This window comes from Cheilinus undulatus, linkage group 22 (genome assembly GCF_018320785.1).
Source record: "Cheilinus undulatus linkage group 22, ASM1832078v1, whole genome shotgun sequence".
NCBI classification, from domain to species: Eukaryota; Metazoa; Chordata; class Actinopteri; order Labriformes; family Labridae; genus Cheilinus; species Cheilinus undulatus.
In genome coordinates, this window is record NC_054886.1 from 11,095,926 (window position 1) to 11,121,834 (window position 25,909).

Sequence of the window (25,909 nt, forward strand, 5' to 3'; positions counted from 1 at the left end):
CCTCATATGAAGGCCTGACAGTCTACAGTTTTGTAAATAAAAGTTCAGCGTGTTATTGGAGGATTTAAGGTCAGTCAAAAGTCCTGGGTGGGGTCCAGCATGCACAAAAACTCTTCTGCCAGAGTTCTTCCCTTAGAGGAAGCAGTGTTTAGAAGAGAAAAGAAGAGAAGAAGAGACATTCATATGGTTAAATTGGTTCAATATGGCAGAAATGGGTTGAAAGAGGCTGGGGGGTTAAGAAAGGGGTTAATAAGGGGTTACAAAGTGGTGAAAAGCAGTTAAAAGGTTGCAGATATGGGTTAAAAAGAGGCAAAAATGGGCAAAGGTGTCAAAGTTGGTTTAAAATGGGGTTTAAAATGTGCACAATCACATATTTTTCAGCATCAGAATCTAATTAAAGCTAGGCACACTTTTCAGCTTGAAAATGAGGGAAATGTAGGAGAAGATGCCAGCACCATTGATCCTGATCTAACGCCAGTACTGATCTCATCTACACACGTGGACAAAATTGTTGGTACCCTTCTGTTAACGAAATAAAAACCCACAATGGTCACAGAAATAACTTGAATCTGACAAAGGTAATAATAAATAAAAATTCAATGAAAATTAACCAATGAAAATCAGACATTGCTTTTGAACTGTGGCTCAACAGATTTAAAAAAAAACAAACAAACTCATGAAACAGGCCTGGATAAAAATGATGGTACCTTTAACTTAATATTTTGTTGCACAACATTTTGAGGCATTCACTGCAATCAAACGATTTCTGTAACTTTCAGTGAGACTTCTGCACCTCTCAGCAAGTATTTTGGCCCACTCCTCATGAGCAAACGGCTCCAGTTGTCTCAGGTCTGAAACGTGCCTTCTCCAGACGGCATGTTTCAGCTCCTTCCACAGATGTTCAATAGGATTTAGATCAGTGCTCATAGAAGGCCACTTCAGTATATTTCAATGTTTTGCTCTTAGCCATTCTTGGGTGTTTTGAGCTGTGTGTTTTGGGTCATTATCCTGTTGCAAGACCCATGACCTGCGACTGAGACCAAGCTTTCTGACACTGGGCAGCACATTTCTCTCTAGAATACCTTGATAGTCCTGAGATTTCATTGTACCCTGCACAGATTCAAGACACCCTGTGCCAGATGCAGCAAAGCAGCCCCAGAACATGACAGAGCCTCCTCCATGTTTCACAGTAGGGGCAGTGTTCTTTTCTTGGTATGCTTCATTTTTGCGTCTGTGAACATAGCGCTGATGTGCCTTGCCAAAAAGTTCCAGTTTTGTCTCGTCTGTCCATAGGACATTCTCCCAGAAGCTTTGTGGCTTGTCAACATGCAGTTTGGCAAATTCCAGTCTCGCTTTTTTATGATTTGTTTTCAACAGTGGTGTCCTCCTTGGTCGTCTCCCATGAAGTCCACTTTGGCTCAAACAACGACGGATGGTGCGATTTGACACTGATGTACCTTGACCTTGGAGTTCACCCTTAATGTCTTTGGAGGTTGTTCTGGGCTCTTTTGTTACCATTCGTATTATCCATCTCTTCGATTTGTCATCAATTTTCCTCCTGTGGCCACGTCCAGGGAGGTTGGCTACAGTCCCGCGGATCTTAAATTTCTGAATAATATGTGCAACTGTAGTCACAGGAACATCAAGCTACTTAGAGATGGTCTTATAGCCTTTACCTTCAACATGCTTGTCTATAATTTTCTTTCTAATCTCCTGAGACAACTCTCTCCTTCACTTCCTCTGGTCCATGTTTAGTGTGGTACACACCATGTCACCAAACAGCACAGTAACTACTTGTCACCCTTTAAATAGGCCGACTGACTGATTACAAGTTTGTAGACACCTGTGATGCTAATTAGAGGACACACCTTGGTTGAACATGTCCCTATGGTCACATTATTTTCAAACTTTTCTAGGGGTACCATCATTTTTGTCCAGGCCTGTTTCATGAGTTGGTTATTTTCAAAATTCTGTTGAACCACAATTCAAAAGTAATGTCTAATTTTCACTGGTTAATTTTCATTGAATTTTTATTTATTATTACTTTTGTCAGATTCAAGTTATTTCTGTGACCATTGTGGGTTTTTCTTTCATATACACAGGGAGTTTTCAGGGGTCCCTCTATGCCCATCAGTACCTCTGACCTTACCCTCACCCCCCAGCCCTGGAACCTTTGGTTCTTAGACTGACCTTCCAGGTGTAACAGAAAATTTCTGTTGTCTTTTCAAATTTGTCAAATTTTGTTTTTTTTTCTCATTGTCTCAGTCTTTTGCTGTAGCTCTGTATATCACCTATCATCAGTCATTATTAGCTATAAAAACAAAAATCTAAGTCTCATGGAGGATTGAAGTCATGAAAATTTTATTAATATAAAGTGCATCAAAAGTATCAAAGCAGTAAAAACATTAACATTTCATAAAACACATGATAAATAAAATAATCATTTGTTCACTAAATTTCTCCTCACTTTCATCATCATAGCTGTTACACTAGCTGTCGGTCATCCATGCTCAGGGTTTATTTGGTTCTGATTAAAGGAATGGTTTAGACCACCACAATCATTCCTTTACCTGAGGTCAGAAGGTTTACAGAGACCAGAGTTTCTGTCATTCAAGATTAAGAGAGAGTTGAGCAAAGAAGGACTTTACTTTGAAATAATGAGGCACCAATATCTAAAGCAGAGCCTGTGAAGGGAAATAGGATTGCAGAAAGTGCTGGGATACCACAAGGTTCATTCCTGGGCCCACTGAAGTTCACAGTTTGCATATATTACTGTGAACAGAATATTTCAAATTCATCGCTATGCAGGTGATTCTGTCTTTTACACATGGGCTTGTGATATAAATGTATATATATATATATATATATATATATATATATATATATATATATATATATATATATATAAATACAGTGCTTAACAAATTTATTAGACCACCTGTCATATTTGTCTTAAAGACCACCCAGCATCATGAAGTGCTTTAATGTGGACTCTTTCATTTTCAGTGAGCTCTCCACTTTGTACCATTTTGAACAGGAATGAACGATCTCAAACTGAATTCACCTTTTAATACCCAAATTTGAGCCAGCTCACATGGCTTCTCTGAGAAGTCAGAAATTAATCAAGCATAACATTCAACCACTAAAACTCATTTTTCTGTTCAGGAATACAAGTAAATAACTATAATTTGACATATTGATCAAGAAATCATAATGTGCTTTACTATTTTTCTGTTTTATTAAATCAGTAAATTTGAAAATTCATGGATAACAATGATAATTCTATTTTAGCATTAAAAATATCATTTGGGTTAAAGAGCTCAGGCACTTTTTTTGATTTCCAAACTGAAACTGAATCAGTAAAGAAAACTTTTGTTTCCTTCTGAACTTCCTTCCACAACTTGAACAACCTAATAACCCAGGCATGCTGTGGGAATATCATTGATTTATTTACATATTTGTTTGCACATCTGAACACCTTAATGTTACTGACTTTTTTACCATTGTAACTCTGAATTGCTGCCAGGTCTCCTCATATGAGAGCTCTTAGATCTCTGTGGGTCATACCTGATTAAATAACGGCTACATACAAATAAATAAATAGAAATAAAATGCTGGTGGGCTAGCTACGTAGACAAAGTCCTTGAGGTTGACAGCTGAGGTTCAGGTCTGACTTGTGTCTTCTTTCCCTGTTCTCCGTCTCCATCCACTGTTCGCAGATCATATGAGGTTTTTAAGACTGTGGTATTGTGTTTAGATCAAGATATACTTTTTATAGGTGCTTTTCAACTGCAGGAACCTTCCCCAGGAACTCTGAAACTTTTGAAGAAGTCAATGTCTTTAGACCAGGGTCTAAATTTAGTTCTGGAAAGGAAAGTTCCTACTTGGCTGAAGTTCTTTCCAAAGGCCTAGGAACTATAGGACATGGGGCTGCAGTCCTGAACATTTCTTAATTTGGCACAAATGTGCCTTAAAATTCTGCACAGAAATGTATATAAAGGATTATAGAGTCTGTTTGTCCTCAATCCAGACTCTTCATAACAGAACATTGAAATAAAAATTATAAAAGGTATAATCTTTGTCTCTCTAAAGCTTGGCTGTGTCAGGATGCCTGATTTGCCCAATGCCCCTTTTGGAACAACAGGTACCATTCAGTTCCTTGAAGATAAGTTCCTGGGACTAAAAGTTCTGGGTACTTTTGGTTGAAGAGAACCTTATATACATAGTATTTAGCCAGTTTTGAACTTTCTTCTTGGCTTCTTCATTTCATCCAGGGGCTAAAAACCTCTTTGCTGCCGTGTTTTCAGTTCATTTTCTAAGACCTAGTTTCTTATTGCTCTGCTCAGGCGTCCCAGGATGTCCTGATCTGAGGCCTGTTGATCCTCATCTGGGGAAACAAGGAAGAAAGAAACAGAGACATGATGTTAACTCATTTTTAAGTTGGATATGAATGTACTTCTTGGGACAGATTATCAGAAATAAAGATAAGTCTTATGTGTTGGTGTGGACTTAAAAACTGACCGGTTGGTTGGTTGGGCTTCTCTGTGGTCGGCCGAGACCAGCAGGTTGAGCGTACCCATTAGATGGAGTGATGTGTCTGTGAGCTGGTTGTGATGGGGAGAGTCTGTCTGATGGTCTGTAGCTGTTTTGTGTCGGTGGTCTGCTTGATTGGTAGGCTGGTGAGGGCTGTCTTAAACCGTTTGGCTGCTGTCTGTATGCGGCAGTATCATCGCTGGTAAACATAGGGTTCCTGTACATTTCTGGAAGGAGAGCAACAGTAAGGGTCCAATAAAGATCATATACAAAAAGATGAATATTTAAAGTTTCAACTGATTTAAACAACAAAAACAACAGTAGGGTAACAATCTGAGTCTCTCAGCAACAACAGGGGTCTATATATTTTACTGCCAACCATCTTTGTTTTTAAAATAAAAATAAACGGAGAAACCAGCTGTTCACCAATCACGGTTTAGAAATGGGAATGCAAACAAAGGAAAAATGTCCTTGCAGGTTTTCATTTTCCACAGAGAAATAAGTAAATGTTCTTGTTTTGTGTTCAGATAAATAAGGGTAAAATCAATGAATGGACTGCTAGTGATGTAACATTCTTTTTCCCATTTGTGTGACTTGGTGCAGCGTTGTTGAGGAAAAGAATGTTACATCACCAGTTTTCCATTATCTTTCTTCTTTTTGATCTAAAGATAAAAACAAGAAGAAAAGGAAAAAAGGAAGATCAAATAATGGAACATTGGGGCTGCAACATTCTTTTATTCACACTTGTCTTGTGATTTGTGAAAAAAGAATGCTACAGCCCAAGTGTTCTGTCCTCTGATCTTCCTTTTTCATCCAAACATAAAATAAGAACAATAGGTCAAAAAGGAAGGTCAACCAATAGAACACTGGTGATGTAACATTCTTTTGTTCCACATTTGTGTGACTTGTGAAGGTGTTGGAGAAAAGGAATGCTACAGCCCAAATGTTCTGTTCTCTGATCTCCAAGCATAAAACAAGAAGAAAAGGGGTAAAAGAAAGGAACATCAAAGAATTTTTGTGGAACACTGGGGCTGTAACATTCATTTTCACATTTGTTTGACCTGCTGCAGGTGTTGTGAAAAATAAACATGCTACATAACCAGTGTTCTGTTCTTTAATCTTTATTTTGTCATTCAAACCTAAAAATTATTGGAAAAAAGGAGGATCAAACAACAGAACACTGGTAATGTAACATTCATTTTCCCTAAATGTGTGACTTGGTGAAGGTGTTGTGAAAAATATATTGTTACGTTACCAATGTTCCATTCGGTGACCTTCCTTTTTCATCCAAAAAAATAAATAAATAAATAAAAAAAAAAATAAGAACAAATGGTAAAAAAGGATGATAAACCAATAGAACACTGGTAATATAACATTATTATTTCCACATCTGTGTGACTTGTGAAGGTGCTGTGAAAAAAGAATGCGACAGCCCCGGTGTTCTGTCCTTTGGTCTTCTTTTTTTGATTCAAACACAGAAAGAAGATCAAAGAATGGAACACTAGGGTTAAATATTTTTTCCCATTTCTGTCACTAAGTGCAGGTGTAAAGAAAAAAATGTTACATCCCCAGTCTTTGATCTTCCTTCTGTTTGATCCAAACATGAAAATAAGTAGAAAAACGTGAATAAAGGGAAATTTAATGAATGGACTACTGGTAATGCAACATTCTTTTTTTCACATTTGTGTGACTTTGCGCAGGTGTTGTGAAATAAAAAGAATGCTACAGTCCAAGTATTCTGTTCTTTGATCTTCCTTATTTGATCCAAATATATAGGCCCCATCCACTGGGAAACGAATTCAGGTGTATACCCAAAAATTTGTTGTCGTATCGGCGTTTCATCCACACGGAAACGGTGTTTCGGGTGACTGTAAATGATTCTTTTTGAAAACAGGTCCCAGAGTGCATGAATCCGTAAACCACTACTGTTTCATCTCTCTGTGGATGGCTATCCGCATCTTTCTTGAAACGATTATGTCACATAAAGCATAGCTCTCTTAAGGCTCCTGCGCGGGTCTGGCCAAAACAATAATGGCTGACTACAGGGTTGTGTTTGTGCTACAGAAGCTACTGAGCTTGTTATGGCTTTTACAGCAAAATTTGATGCTCCTTTACCCCCACCACAAAACGTATACACCATATGTTCTTAAGTCCAACGCAGAGAACAACCAGAAGGGCAACTAAAAGAAAGTTTGTGTCAGTTTTTTTTCTTCTACTTCTCCTTTGGTACATTTCTGTGGCAGCGTTACAGCGCCACGTACAGGCTTGGCATATGCACTACAGTGTTTTAATGGTTCTGTGTTTACACAGATATTTCCTGAAACAATTCTGTCTTTACGGAAAACTTTTGCAAAACGAAACGGCAATATATTGTTTTCATCTCCGTGTGGACGGGGCCTTAGACAAGAAGAAAACGAAAAAAAGGAAGATCAAAGAACAGAACACTGGGGCTGTAACATTCTTGTTCACATTTCTGTTAGTTCATGCAGGTGTAATCAAGTAAAAGAATGGTACAGCCCCTACATTTTCACTGTATGGGTAAACTCCAATCAACTTTATTTGTGAAGCACTTTGAACCCCTAGAGGGTGCTGAGGCTATTTTGCATCTTTTTTTGGTCATTTCAAGGTTTGATTTTGTTGGGAATATAAATAAATAAATAAATAAATATAGATAGATAGATAGATAGATAATAAAAAATGGAATTAAAAATGTGCAGTATTCTTTTTTAGTTTTATTTTAATTTTTATTGTTTTGCTATTTATGTGTGACATCCAATTTTTGGTCACCAACACTTATTGTAATTATGTATTTAAATCTTAAAATTGTATAAATAATAATGAATAAAAAAGTTGTTGCTCATTATTAATACTCTCAAAGCTGTGATAATCCCCTTCAAGGATCCAATTTGTACCTTCTTCATTTAAAATATTTAATTTTTTGTGTTTTCATATTATAAACATCAGGGTTTTATGCACTTAAACTGGAATTAAAAGGGTTAAATTCCTGAAATTAAAACGATATTTGATATTTATGATCATGCCTGATCTTGAAAATTGAATGCAAAAGAAGTGGGGAAAAAAAAAACATTAATGTCTATTATTTTCATTATTTATGTATGCTGCCGTTTTTGAAAACTACCTTAAGTGTAACTATTTCTTCTACACCGTCTCAGGGCTTACACATAAAAACCTGCAGCTCAAAGTGCTTTACAAAGAATACACAGACAGAAAACAATACTAAAAGTAGAATAAGAGGGATAAAACAATAAAGAATGACTTAATACAAAGAAATAAAATTGATACACTGAAAGGCAATAAAATAGAAGGTCAATAAAGTCAATCAAATCAGAGATACAAACTAGAGCTAAAGGGTAGGGTTACATGGACCATGTAAATAAATGGTGAAAATGATGCAAAGATTGAGAGTTTGATTCCCATGATCCAGTCAGATTACTAGAAAAACTCTACAAAAGTTGAAGTCTATTGACTTGTTTGTTCATGAGTAGTTATGACCTATCCACCCTTTTTTCTGTAATTATGATAAAGTGATGACACCAGCATGGTACTCCTCCCACTGACCTTCAGCCCTGCCCCACCATGTTCATCAATCACATAATCACACCCTGTGGCACTCTTTTTTCTCTCTGATATCATTTCACCATCTCATAACTTCATCATTTTATCTTTATAACCTTAAATTAAATCTGGCAAGGGGGTAATGACAACAGGTGGGGCAGTTTAAAGGGCAAACCTTTAAAAGGGCATTTATTGTGTTTTTTCCTTCATTCTAAACTGTAATTGTGCTTTAACTTTAACATCACTCCTTGGAAAGTTGCCACAGATTCAAGAGGATCTCATGCGAGTGTTATAAAGGCCTTACCAGAGCTGTAACTGTTTGTTCTGGACCATTCAAAGTCCTCGTTCAGCCACTGATTCAACATCTGCTTTTTCATGTCTCTGTTTCTGCAAGCACAGCACAGAAAAAAAAACACATTTTATCACCGAGGAAACATTTATCCTGCAGCTTTAGAAAGTTAAACTAAAGACAACTAGACTAAAACATGCAACAATAAGTACAGCTAATATTCATGTTTACTACAGTGTATTACCTTACCTTACTTAATCTAGCCTGGCTTAATCTAACCTAACCCAACGTGATCTAAACTCACCTAGCTTAACCTAACCTAACCTAAGTTAATCCAACCCAACTTTATCTAACCTAACCCAATGTGATCTAAACTCCCCTAACTTGACCTAACCTAACCTAACCTAATGTATCTTAACTTAACTTAGCTTAGCTTAACTTAACCTTACTTAATTTAACCTTACTTGATCTAAACTAACCAACTTAACCTAACCTCTCCTAACTTAACCTAATTAAACCAAATCTTATCTAACCTAACTTGACCTAACTTAACCCTAATTATCTCTTGTCATTGTTCATAACAGTTAAACTGCTGAGCTCAAGCTTAAGTTCACAAACACTTTCCTTGTATTTCAATCTTTCTTATTCTCCAGAAAACATCTTGGCTTTCCTCACTGTCACTGTAGTCCAGAAATGCTGTATAATTCATGTGAGCAGATGTGTTGAATCACTGTGGGTTTCACCTCTTTTGAGAGATTTTGTTCCTCAGTGTGAACGCTGCCAGGACTCCGACCAGCACCATGAGAATGAGGAGCGTCCCACTCAGGCCAGCGATGAAGGCTGTCTTCTGTATGGGCATGCTGCAGTCATCGCTTAGGTACCAGTTAGATTCCACATTTGCGCAGCTGAAACAGGAAACAGAGTGATCTCTGTGATACCTTTACAAGGAACCGTAATTCATGGGATTGCCCCTGGAAAACTACCACTATAATAAATCAAAAAATCAAATCAGAGCTCGACTGTTGAATAGAAAATCAGTTCTTTACTTAGAAATTCTAGATGATCAATATCAAATCTGAGTAGTTGCATGTTTCAGGTGTAAAACTCCATAAAAACAAATTAAACAAGATCCTCTTTCAGCTAAGGGTCAAGATACACCCCAATTCCCCCCAAAAATTGGGTCGCTGTTTAAAATGTAAATAGAAACATAAGTCAATGATTGTTAAATCTCAAAAACACATATTTTATTCACAATAGACATAAACAACATATCAGAAGTTGAAACTGAGAAATTTCATCATTTTGTGAAAAATATTAGCTCATTTTGAATTTGATGGCAGCAACACATCTCAAAAAAGTAGGGACAGGGCCATGTTTACCATTGTGTAGCATGCCCTCTTCTTTTGACAACAGTCTTTAAACATCTGGGAAGTGAGGAGACAAGCTGATGTAGTTTTGGGAGAGAAATGCTGTCCCATTCTTGTCATCAGAGATGCAGACTTTTAAACTGTGCTAGGATAACAAGCTGGATCATCCCTCTCCTCCTTAGTCCACAGGACAAGGCGTCTGTGGTTTCTAAAAAGTATTACAAATTTGAATACATGTGACCACAGATCAGTTTTGTATGTTGTCTCAGTCCATTTAAAATGAGCTTTGCTCCAGAGAAGATGACAACATTCTTGGATCCTGTTCACACTTTTTCCATACTTGAAAACACCCTCTTTTAAGAATAACATATATGCTGTTACTGATTACGGTTTACTGCTGTTATTTTATTTATGTTAACACAGGCTGCTGTGCAATATTACAAATGCACAATATTCCCACTGTCATACACACCCCTGTTTACATTGCACCAGTCAGGACGTTAGTTTTCTCTTTTGTATATTTGTACTTGTATAGGTTGACCTGTTGACAGTTAACCAAATTATTTTCAGAATGTTCTTCCAGCTGCTTTTCATTAAAGCTGCTTACTTTTCCTGCCTTTTGTTGTCCTATCCTTACTTTTTGAGACGTGTTGCTGTGATAAAATTCAAAACGAGCTTATATTTTTCATGAAATGGTAAAATGTCTCAGTTTCAACATCTGGTATGTTGTTTATTTTCTACTGTGAATAAAATATTGAGATTTGACAATCCTTGACTCAGTTTTTTATTCACATTTTACACAATGTCCCAACTTTTTTGGAATGGGAGTTTTCTTGAAAATATCAGTGTGAAACAGTAAAAGAGGAGGGAGACACAGATGGGAATATTAAAGTGTTGGTATGTGTAAAGTTTAACTATAACTCATGAAATGGACTCAGACTTACTCGCAGATTGCTCCAACAGTTTCGAATGCTTTGCACCGTCCACCATTGAAGCATCGTTTATGATTATCACGTTCAGGATGGCAGGCCGTCACACAGAGTATCTTCCCATTGATGTTCTTTGCCTGATAGAAATTTGCATCCTCTGAAAGACCCACACATTGTTCTGAAGAATGGTAAAAAGAAGATAGAAAGACTCAAAAAAAGTGCTGACAGAGTGCATGCAAAACAGTTATTGGCACTGATATGACAGGGTCAGCAAGACTAGTCAGAAACAGGTACTGAAATTAAGGTATTGCAGCGTTCAAAAATGAAATCTTAATTAGTTCCATTCCCTGTCCTTTCCTGTCAAAGTACTGCTGCCAGCATCAATGTGTCATCAAGATACAGTCAAGATCTGATATCAACCCATTAGTTTGTTTAAATAGCATCTTCACTGGGGGGGAGGGGGCTTCTACCTGAGATGGGATCCCTAAGGGGGTTATATACTGTAGGTTGAAGTACAGTTGGGGCCACCATGGATCCTGCAGACAATCCTGCTTGGGACCCATATTCATTACCCAAATGCTGTATAACCCAGATAATGGTGGAGAGGGATTTTTGGTTGGCCTGCTAGGATGTCCTGGTAAAATAGAGGGCTCAGGGAGAACAGGGATTGGCTAAAGCTGATCACAGAAGGAGTGGAGAACTGTTGACCTGGAATAGTGATGTTGTTTGGTAGAACAAGAAAACTTTAAAGACCTTGAAAACTCAACCCACATATCTTATGAGGAGGCAGAGTTTGATGATCTGGGGGAAGCCATCTGTCCTTGGCAAAGATCTCTGAGGTAGTCTTAAAAGTTTTTCTGGCAGGGCATCGGATGTAGCTAAGATCAACACCAGAACACTAAAGGCTAAAGGGAATGAACGCTGTTGGCTGTCCTGGATGGCATGCTTAGGGGCCTGTGAAATGGCAGACCGGGATGATGGTTCCCATTTTTAAAAATGGGTTGGAAGGGTGTGCTCTAACTTTTGAGGTATTTTACCATCCCCCCAGGAAAGTTTACTCTGAGACGCTGGATAGGAGGCTCTAATGAATTTTGGGTTTATGAGGAAGCAGGTTTGAAGAATCTGTTCTGTGGTTTAACATTTTTCTGCTCATGTAAAGAACAAAATTAAGGAACCCTATTTCCACCACTTAAAAAAGAAAAATATATAAAGATATATAAAGTTAGTAGAAGTAACTATCTAAAAAAGGTCTTTAGTCAAAATTATGATAAATGAGAAAGAATGATGGGATAACTCGTCAAAATGAGAAGTAAGGCCAAAATTATGAAATAAAAATTGATATTATGTAATAACAGGTAAAAACTTGATAAATGGTATGTTAGTAAACAAAAATATGAGATAGAAAGTCAACATCAGAAGAAAAAGGGGAAAGCATGAGATAAAATGTCTGATTTATAAGATAAAATGTTGAAATTAGGAGATAAAACGTTGCAACCATGAAATAAAAAGAAAAAAAATTGATTAAAACCTATAATTAATTAGATGTAGACAAAAGTAAGGGAAAGAAAGTCAAAATAATCAGTTAAAAAGTTGAAACCATGACAGAGAAATGTCAAAAGTGAGATAAAAGGTCAAAACAATGAAATAAAAAGTCAAAACATCATTAAGAGTGGAGATCATAAGATTGAATCTCAACATTATGAGATAAAATGTCAAAATGATGAAAATATGCGAGATGAAATGTCACATTTGTAGACAAAAGACAAAAACATGACAGAAAGTTAAAACATGGAATTGAAAATTGAAATTATGAGATTAAAGTTTAAAACGATTAAATAAAAAATTAAAATCATGATAGTGACTTTAAATTATAAGATCAAATGTCAAAACATGCAAATTTTCAATTTATGAGATGCAATGTCAAAATTCTGAGAAAAAAATGTTGAAATTAGGAGATAAAAGGTTTTGACCATGAAATTAAAAGTAAAAATGTGATGTTAGACAAAAGTATGAGAAAAAAGTCAATATAATCCGTTAAAAAGTTGAAATCATGACAGAAAATGTTAAAAGTGAGATAAAAGGTCAAAACAATGAAGTAAGAAGTCAAAAACACCCTAAAAAGTGGGGATCATAAGATTGAATTTTAACATTATGAGTTAAAAATGTCAAAATGAGGAGATAACTGACAAAATATGTGAGATGAAATGTCACATTTGTAGATAAAAGAAAAAACACATTAGATAGAAAGTTAAAACATTGGATAGGAAATTGAAATCATGAGAGAAGTAGGGTTTAAATTACGAAATTAAAAAAATTAAAGTCATGATAGTGACTTGAAATTATAAGATCAAATGTCAAAAACGTGATAACATGTTAAACTTATGAGATACAATGTCAAAATTCTGAGATAAAATGTAAAATTTATGAGAGAAAATGTGAAAATTACGGGATGAAACATCACATTTTTAGATAATAGACAAAACATGACAAAGTCAAAGCATGGGATAAAAAAAAATCACAATCATTAGATTAAAAAAATCTGAATTATGAGATTTAAGGTTGAAACAATAACATCAAAAATCTTAAATGTGATAAAAAAAACAAAAATAGGAAATTAAATGTCAAAATCAAGATAAAATGTTAAATTTATGAGGTCAATTGTCAATTATGAGATGAAATGTCAAACTTACACGATGAAATGTAGTAATCATACAAATCACAACTCTGAGTTAAAATGTCAAAATTATGACATAAAAAAACAAGATAAAATGTCACGAGATGGAATTTAAAGTTTTGATTTATCTATTTTGAAATACTTATTATCTTATAATCATGGCTTTTTGTCCAAAAATTGTGACTTTCTATCTTCTGATTTTGACTCACTACCTTATATCTTTAGAGTTCTTATAATGTAAATTCACTTTTACATCCCATAGTTAGGACTCATGATCTCATAATTTAGACTTTTTTTCATGATTACCTAATCATCATATATTTCTTTTTCAGTGACAGAATAGGCTTTCCATACACAATCAGAAAAACCTGACAAATTATAAAGATGGTAAACTCTTTCTAACACATGGCTTTTCATACATTCTGTACGAGCTGGGGTACTGACTTGTAAGATCAAGCTTCGTCGTCTGCACCGACGGGGGCAGGCCTGTAAGGTTGAAACTTGGACAGTCTGGAAATATAGAGAAGAAAAGATTAAAGGGTGAACTCTACAGTTGACAGAGAAAATTAGACATGACTCTTTGTTCCTACCGTCTCTGCAGCTATTAATGCTGTCGACAGCCTCCTGAATGATCTCCACATCACTCTCATAGATTTCATCAGAGCCCTCTTTATTTGGGATCTCCAGGATCACATCATGTGTGACGTTAACTCTGGAAACAGAAGAGTGGGTTCATGTCACTATGGGTGAAATACAGCAGGATCTCAGGATGCAACACATGTGATTTATAGTGAGACATGGTAATTCTGGATATAGATAGTACTAATACAGAACAGGCTTTTAAGTTTACGTTGGACCTATTTCACTAAATGTGTTCGTAAAAACAACTACTTCTAACAGGATCCTGACATTTACCCAAGGTTTCATCTGTGATTTGGTCTAAGAACACTAGAGGGCACTTTTACTCATATTTGAGTGCTGCTATGAAGGTAATATCATTGTACTCAAATATGCTGGATAAAGAAAGGAACATAATTTAAAAGATTAAGATTAATTAAAGCAGGCACCCATATGTAGAGGCCAGAGTCTGCAAAGCAGCAGGCCTGCTCTTCACTATATGGACAAATGCATTCAGCCACTCAAATAATATAGCAAGGGCTGTTATGGTCAGATTGTATTTAAACACTTGTGTTTTAATACGGAATACTTTCCCACTCCTCTTTGCAGAATTGTTTTACTGGTATTTAAGCTACATCAGATGGTCTTCCACCATAAACGGCCCGTTTAAGGTCATGCCACTGCATCTCAACCAGTAAGTGAAGTAGACTAAAATATCTCAAAAAGCCAAACACCATGGCTCCATCTAAGGAGGTTAAGGAATAGATGTTACAGAGACATTTCAAAGGCTTTGGGACTCCAGCCAACCACACTGAGAGCCATTATCCACAAATGGAGAAAACTTGGAACAGTGGTGAACCTTCCCAGGAGTGACCAGCCTACCAAAATGACTCCAGGAGTGCATGGACGACTCATCCAGGAGGTCCAGAAAGAACCAAGAACCCTTTTTAATTTAGTATCTCTTCCAACCTCTCTCTTCCGTCAGATGAAAATTAACAGCTTAATGCGTTGACATGTACAGTATCTGCAAAACCTGATAAAGCAGGCTACATATGCCCAGATTAGATAGGTGTGGTAATCTAGATCAGACGTCCTGGTTGACGTAAATATTTCTCCTGACACGGCTATTATACAGTCCAGTGCATCTTTATCGAAGTCCAGATTCTGCTATCTGCTCACCCCAACCTCTCCTCTGTGACAGCTGTGTCCCTCCTGAGTCTCATCTGAGATTAAAAACAAAACAAAACAAAACGATTAATAACCAGTTTAAAATGTTATTTTTCCACCTGATTTAAAAAATGTTTTGCAAGGCATTTATAATTCTTTACCTTCTCCACAGTGTTGGTAGAGAACCTGGTCAGTGGACTGCCTGGACTATAAAGGAGCAAAATAACAAGATGAAGAAAAAACACTAAGGCTATTTTTTGTTATTTCAATGCCAAGTATTAATCTGCCATCTATTTTTAAGGACATTACCTTACACCAGTGACATTCACTTCTTTAAAGTTTTGTACCTTCCTATCTCTGTAATATTTATCCATCTGGAAATACAAACAGAAATAGTACTTAAATCGGTCATTAAACCACTTTTAGACTGCCTCTTAAAGTTTTTTATAGATCAATAAAAGGGTAATACATCCAAGGGGGTCTCTCTGCAGAGGGAAAACAACATCAGTGGATCTCACCTGTTCAGTGAAGTTTCTAACAAAGTCCTGGTACTCCGGTGATGTTTTATCTTTATATTTGTCGTCAAATTCCTGGTTGACCTCCATAATAACCACTACTGCTCTACTAACTACCTCTGTCAAAGCAAATACATCATGAATTAGTATAAGTAACTTGAAGAAAACAACTCAAAGATGTCTAATTGAAACTTAAAAATGCTTCTCTAAAAATAGAGTCATATACCTGGGGTGACATCAGGAATAAATTCTTCACATAGTTCCCCCGCGAATCCAACAAGACATGTGCAGTTGAATCCATTGTCTATTCCTCCATTCTGGCAATCTAAGGGCTTTCTAGTGATAGTTGGTGTTGTGGATAAAGGTGTTGTGACATGAGGTGTTGGTCTGTTTGTGGCAGCTGTTGAAACCTGAGTTGTGCCCTCAGTTGTTGGTCTACTTGTTGCACCAGTTGTTTGTCCAGTTGTTGCATCAGTTGTTGGTTCTCTTGTTACCTTGGTTGTTGGTCCACCTGTGGCATCGGTTGTGGCATCAGTTGTTGGTCTACTTGTTGCATCAGTCATTGGCCTACTTGTGGCATCAGTTGGTCCACTTGTAATATCAGTTGTTGGTCTACTAGTTGCCTCAGCTGTTGGTCTATTTGAGGTCTCAGCTGTTGATCCACTTGTGGCATCACTTGTTGGTCCACTTGTTGCATCAGTTAAGGCATCAGTTGTTGCAGTGGCAGCCATTGTTTGTCCACTTGTTGCATCAGTTGTTGCTGCACCAGTGACCTTGGTTGTTGGTCCACCTGTGGCGTCAGTTGTGGCATCAGTTGTTTGTCCACTTGTGGCATCAGTTGTTGGATCTCTTGTTACCTTGGTTGTTGGTCCACCTGTGGCATCAGTTGTTACATCAGGTGTTTGTCCACTTGTTGCAACAGTTGTGGCATCAGTTGTTGCAGTGGCAGCCACTGTTTGTCCACTTGTGGCATCAGTTGTTGCCTCAGCTGTGACCTTGGTTGTTGGTCCACTTGTGGCATCAGTTGTGGCATCAGTTGTTGGTCCACTTGTGGCATCAGTTGTTAGTCCACTTGTAATATCAGTTGTTGGTCTACTAGTTGCCTCAGCTGTTGGTCCATTTGAGGTCTCAGGTGTTGGTCCACTTGTTGCACCAGTTGTATGTCCACTTGTGACCTCAACTGTTGATCCACTTGTGGCATCACTTGTTGGTCCACTCGTGGCCTCTGCTGTTAGGCCACCTGTGGCTTCAGTTGTAGCAACAGTTGTTGCAGTGACATCCACTGTTGTTTCAATTGTGGCATCAGCTGTTGGTCTGCTTGTGGCCTCAGCTGTTGTTCCATCAGTGACATCCATTGTTGGTCCATTTGTTGAATCAGGTGTTGCTTCAGTTGTTACATCAGTTGTTTCTTCAGTTGTTAAATTAGGTGTTGCATCAGCTGTTGTCTCAGTTGGTGCTTCCTTTGTTGCTTCAGTTGTTACATCAGTTGTTGCCTCAGGTGTTGCATCAGCTGTTGTCTCAGTTGGTGCTTCTGTTGTTACATCAGTTCTTGCCTCAGTTGTTGCCTCAGTTATTGCCTCAGTTGTAGCTTCAGTTGTTGCATCAGGTGTTGCATCAGCTGTTGTCTCAGTCGGTGCTTCCTTTGTTGCTTCAGTTGTTACATCAGTTGTTGCCTCAGTTGTTGCCTCAGTTATTGCCTCAGTTGTAGCTTCAGTTGTTGCCTCAGGTGTTGCATCAGCTGTTGTCTCAGTCGGTGCTTCCTTTGTTGCTTCAGTTGTTACATCAGTTGTTGCCTCAGGCGTTGCATCAGTTGCTGCCTCAGTTGTTGCTTCATTTGTAGCTTCAGTTGTTGCCTCAGTTGTTGCCTCAGGTGTTGCATCAGCTGTTGTCTCAGTTTGTGCTTCAGGTGTTGCTTCAGTTGTTACATCAGTTGTTGCCTCAGTTGTTGCTTCAGCTGTTACATCAGTTGTTGCCTCAATTGTTGCTTCAGTTGCTGCCTCAGTTGTTGCCTCAGTGCCTGCCTGAGTTGTTGCCTCAGTTGTTGCATCAACTGTTGTCTCAGTCGGTGCTTCCTTTGTTGCTTCAGTTGTTACATCAGTTGCCTCAGTTGTTGCTTCAGTTGTTGCCTCAGCTGTTGCATCAGTTGCCTGAGTTGTTGCCTGAGTTGTTGCTTCAGTTGTTGCTTCAGTTGTTGTCTCAGTTGGTGCTTCCTTTGTTGCTTCAGTTGTTGCCTGAGTTGTTGCCTCAGTTGTTGCTTCAGTTGTAACATCAGTTGTTGCCTCAGTTGTTACATCAGCTGTTGCATCACTTGTTGCCTCAGGTGTTGCCTGAGTTGTTGCCTCAGTCGTTGCTTCAGTTGTTGCATCAGTTGTGACATCTGTTGTTGCCTCAATTGTTGCTTCAGTTCCTGCCTCAGTTGTTGCCTCAGTGCCTGCCTGAGTTGTTGCCTCAGGTGTTGCCTCAGGTGTTGCATCAGTTGTTGCCTCAGTTGTTGCTTCAGTTGTTGCTCCAGTTGTTACATCAGTTGTAGCCTCAGTTGTTGCATCAGTTGCTGTCTCAGTTGTTGCCTCAGTTGTTGCTTCAGTTGTTGTCTCAGTTGTTGCTTCCTTTGTTGCTTCGGTTGTTGCCTGAGTTGTTGCTTCAGTCGTTGCTTCAGTTGTTACATCAGTTGTTGCCTCAGTTGTTGCATCAGATGCTGCCTGAGTTTTTGCCTCAGTTGTGGCCTGAGTTGTTGCTCCAGTTGTTGCTTCAGTTGTTGCCTCAGTTGTTGCCTCAGTTGTTGCTTCAGTTGTTGCTTCGGTTGTTGCTTCGGTTGTTGCTTCAGTTGTTACATCAATTGTTGCCTCAGTTGTTGCTTCAGTTGTCACCTCAGTTGTTGCCTCAGTTGTTGCTTCAGTTGTCTCCTCAGTTGTTGCTTTAGTTGTTGCCTCAGTTGTTGCCTGAATTGTTGCCTGAGTTGTCTCCTCAGTTGTTGCTTCAGTTGTTGCCTCAGGTGTCTCCTCAGTCGTTGCTTCAGTTGTTCCATCAGTTGTTGCTTCAGTTGTTACATCAGTTGTTGCCTCAGTTGTTGCCTCAGCTGTTGCATCAGTTGTTGCTTCAGTTATTACTTCAGTTGTTGCCTCAGTTGTTGCTTCAGTTGTTGCTTCAGTTGATGCTTCAGTTGTTACATCAGTTGTTGTCTCAGTTGTTGCTTCAGTTGATGCTTCAGTTGTTGCTTCAGTTGTTGCTTCAGTTGTTACATCAGTTGTTGCCTCAGTTGTTGCCTCAGCTGTTGCATCAGTTGTTGCTTCAGTTATTACTTCAGTTGTTGCCTCAGTTGTTGCTTCAGTTGTTGCTTCAGTTGATGCTTCAGTTGTTACATCAGTTGTTATCTCAGTTGTTGCTTCAGGTGATGCCTCATTTGTTACATCAGTTGTTGCCTGATTTGTTGCCTCAGTTGTTGCCTCAGTTGTTGCCAGAGTTGTTTCCTCAGTTGTTGCTTCAGTTGTTGCCTCAGTTGTCGCCTCAGTTGTTGCTTCAGTTGTTGCATCAGTTGTTGCCTCAGTTGTTGCCTCAGTTGTTGCAGCAGTTGTTGCCTGTGTTGTTGCTTCAGTTGTTGCCTCAGTTGTTGCCTCAGTTGTTGCTTCAGTTGTTGCCTCAGTTGTTGCCTCAGTTGTTGCCTCAGCTGTTGATCCAGTTGTTGCTTCAGTTGTTGCCTCAGCTGTTGTTGCCTCAGGTGTTGCCTCACCTGTTGTCTCAGTTGTTGCCTCAGCTGTTGTCTCAGTTGTTGCCTCAGCTGTTGCCTCATCTGTTGTCTCAGGTGTTGCCTCAGCTGTTGTCTCAGTTGTTGCCTCAGCTGTTGTCTCAGTTGTTGCCTCAGCTGTTGTCTCAGTTGTTGCCTCAGCTGTTGTCTCAGTTGTTGCCTCAGCTGTTGTCTCAGTTGTTGCCTCAGCTGTTGCCTCATCTGTTGTCTCAGGTGTTGCCTCAGCTGTTGTCTCAGTTGTTGCCTCAGCTGTTGTCTCAGTTGTTGCCTCAGCTGTTGTCTCAGTTGTTGCCTCAGCTGTTGTCTCAGTTGTTGCCTCAGCTGTTGTCTCAGCTGTTGCCTCAGCTGTTGTCTCAGTTGTTGCCTCAGGTTTTGCCTCAGCTGTTGTCTCAGTTGTTGCCTCAGGTGTTGCATCAGCTGTTGTCTCAGTTAGTGCTTCCTGTGATGCTACAGGTGTTGCGTCAGTTGCTCCAGTTGTTCCTTGTTGATTATTTTCCAGCATCTTGTCTCTGGTCCTTTCTGATTGTACTGCTGAACAAAAACAGTGACACATAATTTATTTTGTCCCTCATGTTTTCTGCTGTATTTTCTTTTTTAACTGTTTTTGCTCTCCCCATGTAGGGCCAGAATCATTCCCACCAGGATTTTCTTTCAGCAGTTTTTTTGCCCTCCTGGTTTGAACTCTAAATTTTTATTTGAATTCTTCAAGCTGCTTTGTGACTTAGTGCTATATCTTTGGTAAGATTATTGTCAGCAGACAATTCAGTGTTCATTTAGAGGCTGAATTTGACAGTCTTAGCACTGTTTTATTTTCTTATTACTGCTGAAAAACAGTGGCTACACTCAACGTGTTCACAGACCAGGTTTAACCACCTATCTCTAGGATCTCTCAACAAGAGTTTGATAGTGTTGTATTGAAATTTCAGGAAGGTCTTTTATTATTAGCAGTCTAACTCAGCTGGATCTCTTACTGATCCTGATTTCGTGAGAGTCACGCTTGATTCATTTGTCCCCCAGAAACAGAACTTTTATTTCAGAGACTAGCTCCCTGGTTGTCTCCAGCAAACATTGGTGGCATTTGAAAGTGTTTGGTACTGGTTCTGCTTGAGTTTTTAATCATCTGTCTGGTTCTACTCCAGGTTTCTTTCTTTTAATGTGATGTTTTTCACTGTAACTTTGCTAACTGCTGCTCTGAATTAAAGGTGATTAATGATGGGTCTTAATCAATAATAGAACAGAGAATATGGTCAAGATCTGCCCTGTTTGTATTTCCCACCAGGGGCTGATACTATGGGGGTTTCAGAATGTAAACAATTCATTCTAAAATTTGGAGCGAGAAATGCATTTGAAAGATTTTTAAATCAATTCAAACATGTTGGCCGACACATGGTCCATTTACCTGAATAAGTTGTTGGCAATGTTTTAAAAAAGAAAACTATAATTACAGGGACATGTATGTACTATTGATAAATATTGACAGTTTTACTCCATGGTATTGTGGCAGTTTCTTAGTATAATGGCTCATATGTCAAAAAGTTTACCTCCAGATGTTATTAAACTAGTTCTGAATGCCTTGGTTCTGTCCCAGCTTCATTTTGGCTCTATAATTTGGTCCAGTGCTTTAATAAAAGACTTAAAAAAATTACAAGTGGCTCAGACTAAAGCAGCTCGGTGTGCCCTACAATGCTCATATAGAACCAATGTAACAGACATGTATGACAGACTTGGCCGGCTAACCGTGAGACAAAGATTCACTTATGTTTTGTTAAATTTTCTCAGGAGTATAATTATGACACAATCTCCAAAGTTAATATATGAAAGACTATCTTCTCAGTTTGCTCAATATCATTACCAAACTAGAAGTGCAACCGAAAGAAGGTTCATACTACCAATAATTAGAACAGGTATGATACAAAGAACAGTCCTGTACAGAGCCATGGTGGGCTGGAATTCATTACCAATGTATATTATTCAAGAAAATGAAAAGGAGAGGTTTCATTTTTTGTTGAAACAGTACCTCATAATATTTTATTAACAGTAATGAATTTCATTGAATAAACAAGCACTTTCAGAATGCTGGCATGGTATGAAATGTATTTTCACCTCTTTTTTCCTTGGAATTATTGTGTGTAATCATGGGATGTTTGACCCATTTCTGTGATAGGTCATTCATTTATGTGATTATTACAATGTGGCATGTAAATCTATGTTTATGCATGCATGCAATATCTGATGGTAGAAAGACATTAAATTTGATGAGTTTAGAATGTGATTATGACTTAGTGTTTAGCATCATGTTTGTTAAATGGATGGTCGTTTTGTTTCTCTTCTGTATGTATATGTTTTTATTTTTACTTTTAGAGGAGCTGTTTTTGTTTTTGTTTTTGACCATGTTTGTTTGTTTATGTTTTATTGTGTGTTGACGTGTATGACCTCATGTGTGTTGGACCCCTGGAAGAATAGCCAATGCTTTTGCTAGTGCTAATGGGATCCTAATAAAGAAAGAAAGGTATAGTACTATAAGACTATTATTATCATCATCATCATTATTAGGAGCATTATAATGATAATACATGCTAAATAAATAAACAAATAAATAATAATAATAATGATTATTATCATTATTATTATTGTTGCTAACATTATTATCATTATAACTCAAACCTGTTGAAAGTGAAGGAACTCAATATTATATTATTATTATGTTTATCATCATTAATTTTATCATTATTGGTAGTAGTAGTAGCTGTAGTATTATAATAATAATGATAATAATAATAATAATAATAATAATAATAATAATGTTACAACAAATAGCCTTTTGAAACTAAAGGAATTTCCGTTATCATTATGATACTATTATTATTATAATAATTATTATTATTGATAGTAGTAGTAGTAGTGGTAGCTGTAGTAAAATAATAATAATAATAATAATAATAATAATAATAATAATAATAATATATTATTATAATTGTTACAACCCACAACCTGTTGAAACTAAAGGTATTGCCACATTATTATAATACCATTATTAGAAGTAGTTGTGGTAGCTGTATAATAGTATGATATTAATATTAATATTGATAATGGTAATAATAATAATAATAATAATAATAATAATAATAATAATAATAGTACCATTACAATCCAAATCCTGTTGTAACTGAAGGAAATGTCATTACAGTTATATTAATATTACTATTATTAGTAGCAGTAGTAGTGGTAGCTGTAGTGTAATGATAATAATATTGATGATAATAATAATAAACAATAAATTAAAGAATAGTAAAAAAAAAAAAGTATTTCTGCATTTCAAGCACTTTAACACCTGCCCAGAACTCCCCAAATTGACATAAAATTCCATGCTTGTTTATATTTACATGCTCTAGTATTTATTTATTTTTGGGTTTGTAGAGATAGCCAGCCATGCTGTGGTTTTACTGTTCCTCCAGAACAAAATAATTCTCCATTATTGTTACAGAAACTGTTAAAGAACCTGGTGAGTTACTGCTGATGAAGTTGTGTGTTTTACTATATATTTTAATTAACACTCTGTCACAACATTAATATTTCCAAATCAAAGTTAACTAAGTTAAATCTTTAATCAGTACTTTATTGAACAGGTGTTGTCAGGATGAATTCAGAGTTAATTTCTGCCCTTAAACTGTGAACTAATAAAGATAATATTCTGAAGAACTTAGATCTGTACTCTTACAATCCAGTTCATCTCTGCTTTATCACTGCTGTCTCTAATAAAATTAATGACATTTAAGTCTAACATTTTTACTCTGATAGAGGAAGGGGAGAGTTTAATGGAGGTATAAATCTTACCGTGAGACGAAGGAGAGCAGGCGAGTAAAAGGAAAATCACAAACGTTGAAAAAAGAGCCATCACCCTATGGATTCCAGCAGACAGAATCTCTGCTACGTCTGAGCTTTAAAACATTTAACAACAACAGAAAATAATGATAGGGTCAAGTTTGAGTGAGTCCTACAAGGGCTGAGCTCCACAGTCGTCCTCAAAATGCAGTGTCAGGAAGGAGAGTGAATTTAAGATAAGAGGTCAATCTTCCCTGATAACAACCTACATCATGGAGCTGTAGAAAATCTGACCTTGGCTCAGGTTTATTGCACACCTTAACACACCTTTACTCTCTTTTACCTGTGTGAGCAATATCATCAGCTTTATATTGCCTTTAACTCCACGTAGATTTTATCATCAACTCAAGCCACTGCAGGGATTTTAGAATATACATTCTGGCAGAGCAACACAACAGATGATTCTCTACTGAAATAAATGACAAATGTAATCATCAATTATAAACTGAATGTGAGATCAGGTATAATTAAAAAAAGAAAATGTTTGATAAAGTGCCCTCTGAAGTGTCCTCTAAGAGGAAAACATTCGATAAAGTGCCCTCTAAGAGGAAAATGTTTGATAAAGTGCCCTCTAAAGTGTCCTCTAAGAGGAAAATGTTTGATAAAGTGCCCTCTGAAGTGTCCTCTAAGAGGAAAATGTTTGATAAAGTGCCCTCTGAAGTGTCCTCTAAGAGGAAAACATTCGATAAAGTGCCCTCTGAAGTGTCCTCTGCCAGAGGACTCATACTGGTCAGACAAACTGGACTCTGGTGGTCAAACATGCTTGGGCACAGCCTGGATCTTCTTGTATGAATTTACCCTCAGATAGTGTGCAGAGTTGTTTGCAATTTTCTGGTTAAAAAGCTAATACCCAATATTGTCTGTTTTCTGTTTTTGCTTCTGTGGTGTCAAATAGGGGTCGATATGGTTTAATTTGCTGTATGAAAGTTTATAAATGTTTACAGGTGTATTCACCTGTACCTGTAGGCCATAAAACCAGTGAGACAATGCCTCTAAAATTAATGATTCATGCTGCAAGCATTGGTCCAGTTGTTACTGGTCAAAGGTGAGTGTTTATCTGGATTAGACCATAGCTTTGGGTCGTACACTGTAAAAGTCCCTGAAGAATTTCCAGAGGACATTTCCTTACAGCCTGGGGTCTGATAGCATGATAACAGTGAGAAACAGTTCAGTTTTTTTCCTCAGAAATCAGAGCTCCTGTTTCCTCAAATTATTCTTTAAAACTCAGAGACGCTCTGGCTCCTTGGAAACATCATTGAGCAATAATGTCAACAAACACTCCCTTGATATTTGACCCTGTACACGTATAACGTGACGTGATCAAATACAACATGTTAATAGTCATTGTGTTAGTATTTATTTAGAGATTACTACATTTGAAAAAGCCTTTATAATACTGAGCTGTAAAAGATCATGAAACTCTAATATTCCATTAAGGTTGGGCTCTTTTTTGTGGTGCATGACACATAAAGTATACCTAGTTAACTGTGTGCACATAAAGTACAACCACAGTTCCAAAAAAGTTGGGACACTGTGTAAGATATAAACAAAAATGATTGTCAAATCTCATAAACCCATGTTTTATTCACAAAAGAACAAAAAGAGTGTATCGGGTGTTGAAACTGAGACATTTTACCATTACATGAAAAATATGAGCTCATTTTGAATTTTATTACATCAGCACATCCCAAAAAAGTAGGGACAGGGCAACAAAAGGCTGGAAAAGTAAGGGGAAAATCATCTACAGTCCATCAAAAGATTCAGAGAATCTGGGGAAATCTCTGTGAGCAAGGGACAAGGCTGAAGGCGCCCTCAGGGGCCACTCCATTAAAAACAGGCATGATTCTGCACTGGAAATCACTGCATAGGCTCAGGAACACTTCCAGAAATCATTGCCTTTCAACACAGTTGGCCGTGCCATCCACAAATGACAGTTAAAGCTGGATCCAGAAACACCACCATCTTCTCTGGGCTGAAGCTCATTTAAAATGAACTCAGGCTACATGGAAAACTGTTCTGTGATCAGAGGATCAAAGTTCTTTTTAGAAACCACAGATGCTGTGTCCTGTGGACTAGGTTGTTATCCTGGTGCAGTTTTAAAGCCTGCATCTCTGATGGTATGAGGTTGCATTAGTGCCTATGGTGTGGGCAGCTTACACATCTAGAAAGACACTATCAATGCTGAAAAGTACATAGTGGTTTTAGAGCAACATATGCTCCCATCCAGACAACGTCTCTTTCAGGGAATGCCTTGACTATTTCAGCAAGACAATGCTAAACCACATCTATCACAACAGCATTGCTTCACAGTAGAAGATTCCTGGTCCTGAATTGGCCTGCCTGCAGTCCAGACCTTTCACCAATAGAAAACAATTGGAGCATCAGAAAAGGAAAAATCCAGCAGAGAAGACTCGGGACTGTTGGGCAGCTAGATTCCTACATCACACAAGAACGGGACAACATTCCTCTCATCAGCTGGTGTCCTCATTTCCCAGATGTTTACAGACTGTTGTTAAAAAAAAAGAGGAGATGCTAAACAGTGGTAAACATGGCACTGTCCCTTTTCCTTTTTTTAAGATTTGCTGCTGCCGTCAAATTTAAAATTAGCTAATATTTT

At 37.6% G+C, this 25,909-nt stretch overlaps 1 protein-coding gene across 1 annotated transcript; it reads right to left on the reverse strand.

Annotated features, from left to right (window-relative positions):
* Window positions 1-3,223: 3,223 nt before the first annotated feature.
* LOC121504993 (mucin-5AC-like) lies at window positions 3,224-23,441 on the reverse strand. Its single transcript, XM_041780106.1, has 14 exons — window positions 23,245-23,441; window positions 19,268-19,941; window positions 15,895-18,787; window positions 15,672-15,787; window positions 15,463-15,527; window positions 15,315-15,360; window positions 15,166-15,209; window positions 13,959-14,080; window positions 13,813-13,878; window positions 10,710-10,872; window positions 9,142-9,303; window positions 8,414-8,496; window positions 4,522-4,760; window positions 3,224-4,387 (listed from the first exon to the last, which is right to left on the reverse strand). The coding sequence occupies exons 1-14, from the start codon at window positions 23,303-23,305 to the stop codon at window positions 4,343-4,345; spliced, it is 4,779 nt and encodes a 1,592-aa protein (XP_041636040.1). The 5' UTR covers window positions 23,306-23,441; the 3' UTR covers window positions 3,224-4,342.
* Window positions 23,442-25,909: the final 2,468 nt, after the last annotated feature.

Coding starts and splice junctions, on each gene's coding strand:
- LOC121504993 (XM_041780106.1), bottom strand. CDS start 23,305: ATGGCTCTTTTTTCAACGTTTGTGATTTTCCTTTTACTCGCCTGCTCT. Junction 14,081..15,165: donor GTCACAGAGGAGAGGTTGGG/GTGAGCAGATAG, acceptor TTCTGTTTCCAG/AGTTAACGTCACACATGATG. Junction 10,873..13,812: donor GACGAAGCTTGATCTTACAA/GTCAGTACCCCA, acceptor ACCATTCTTCAG/AACAATGTGTGGGTCTTTCA.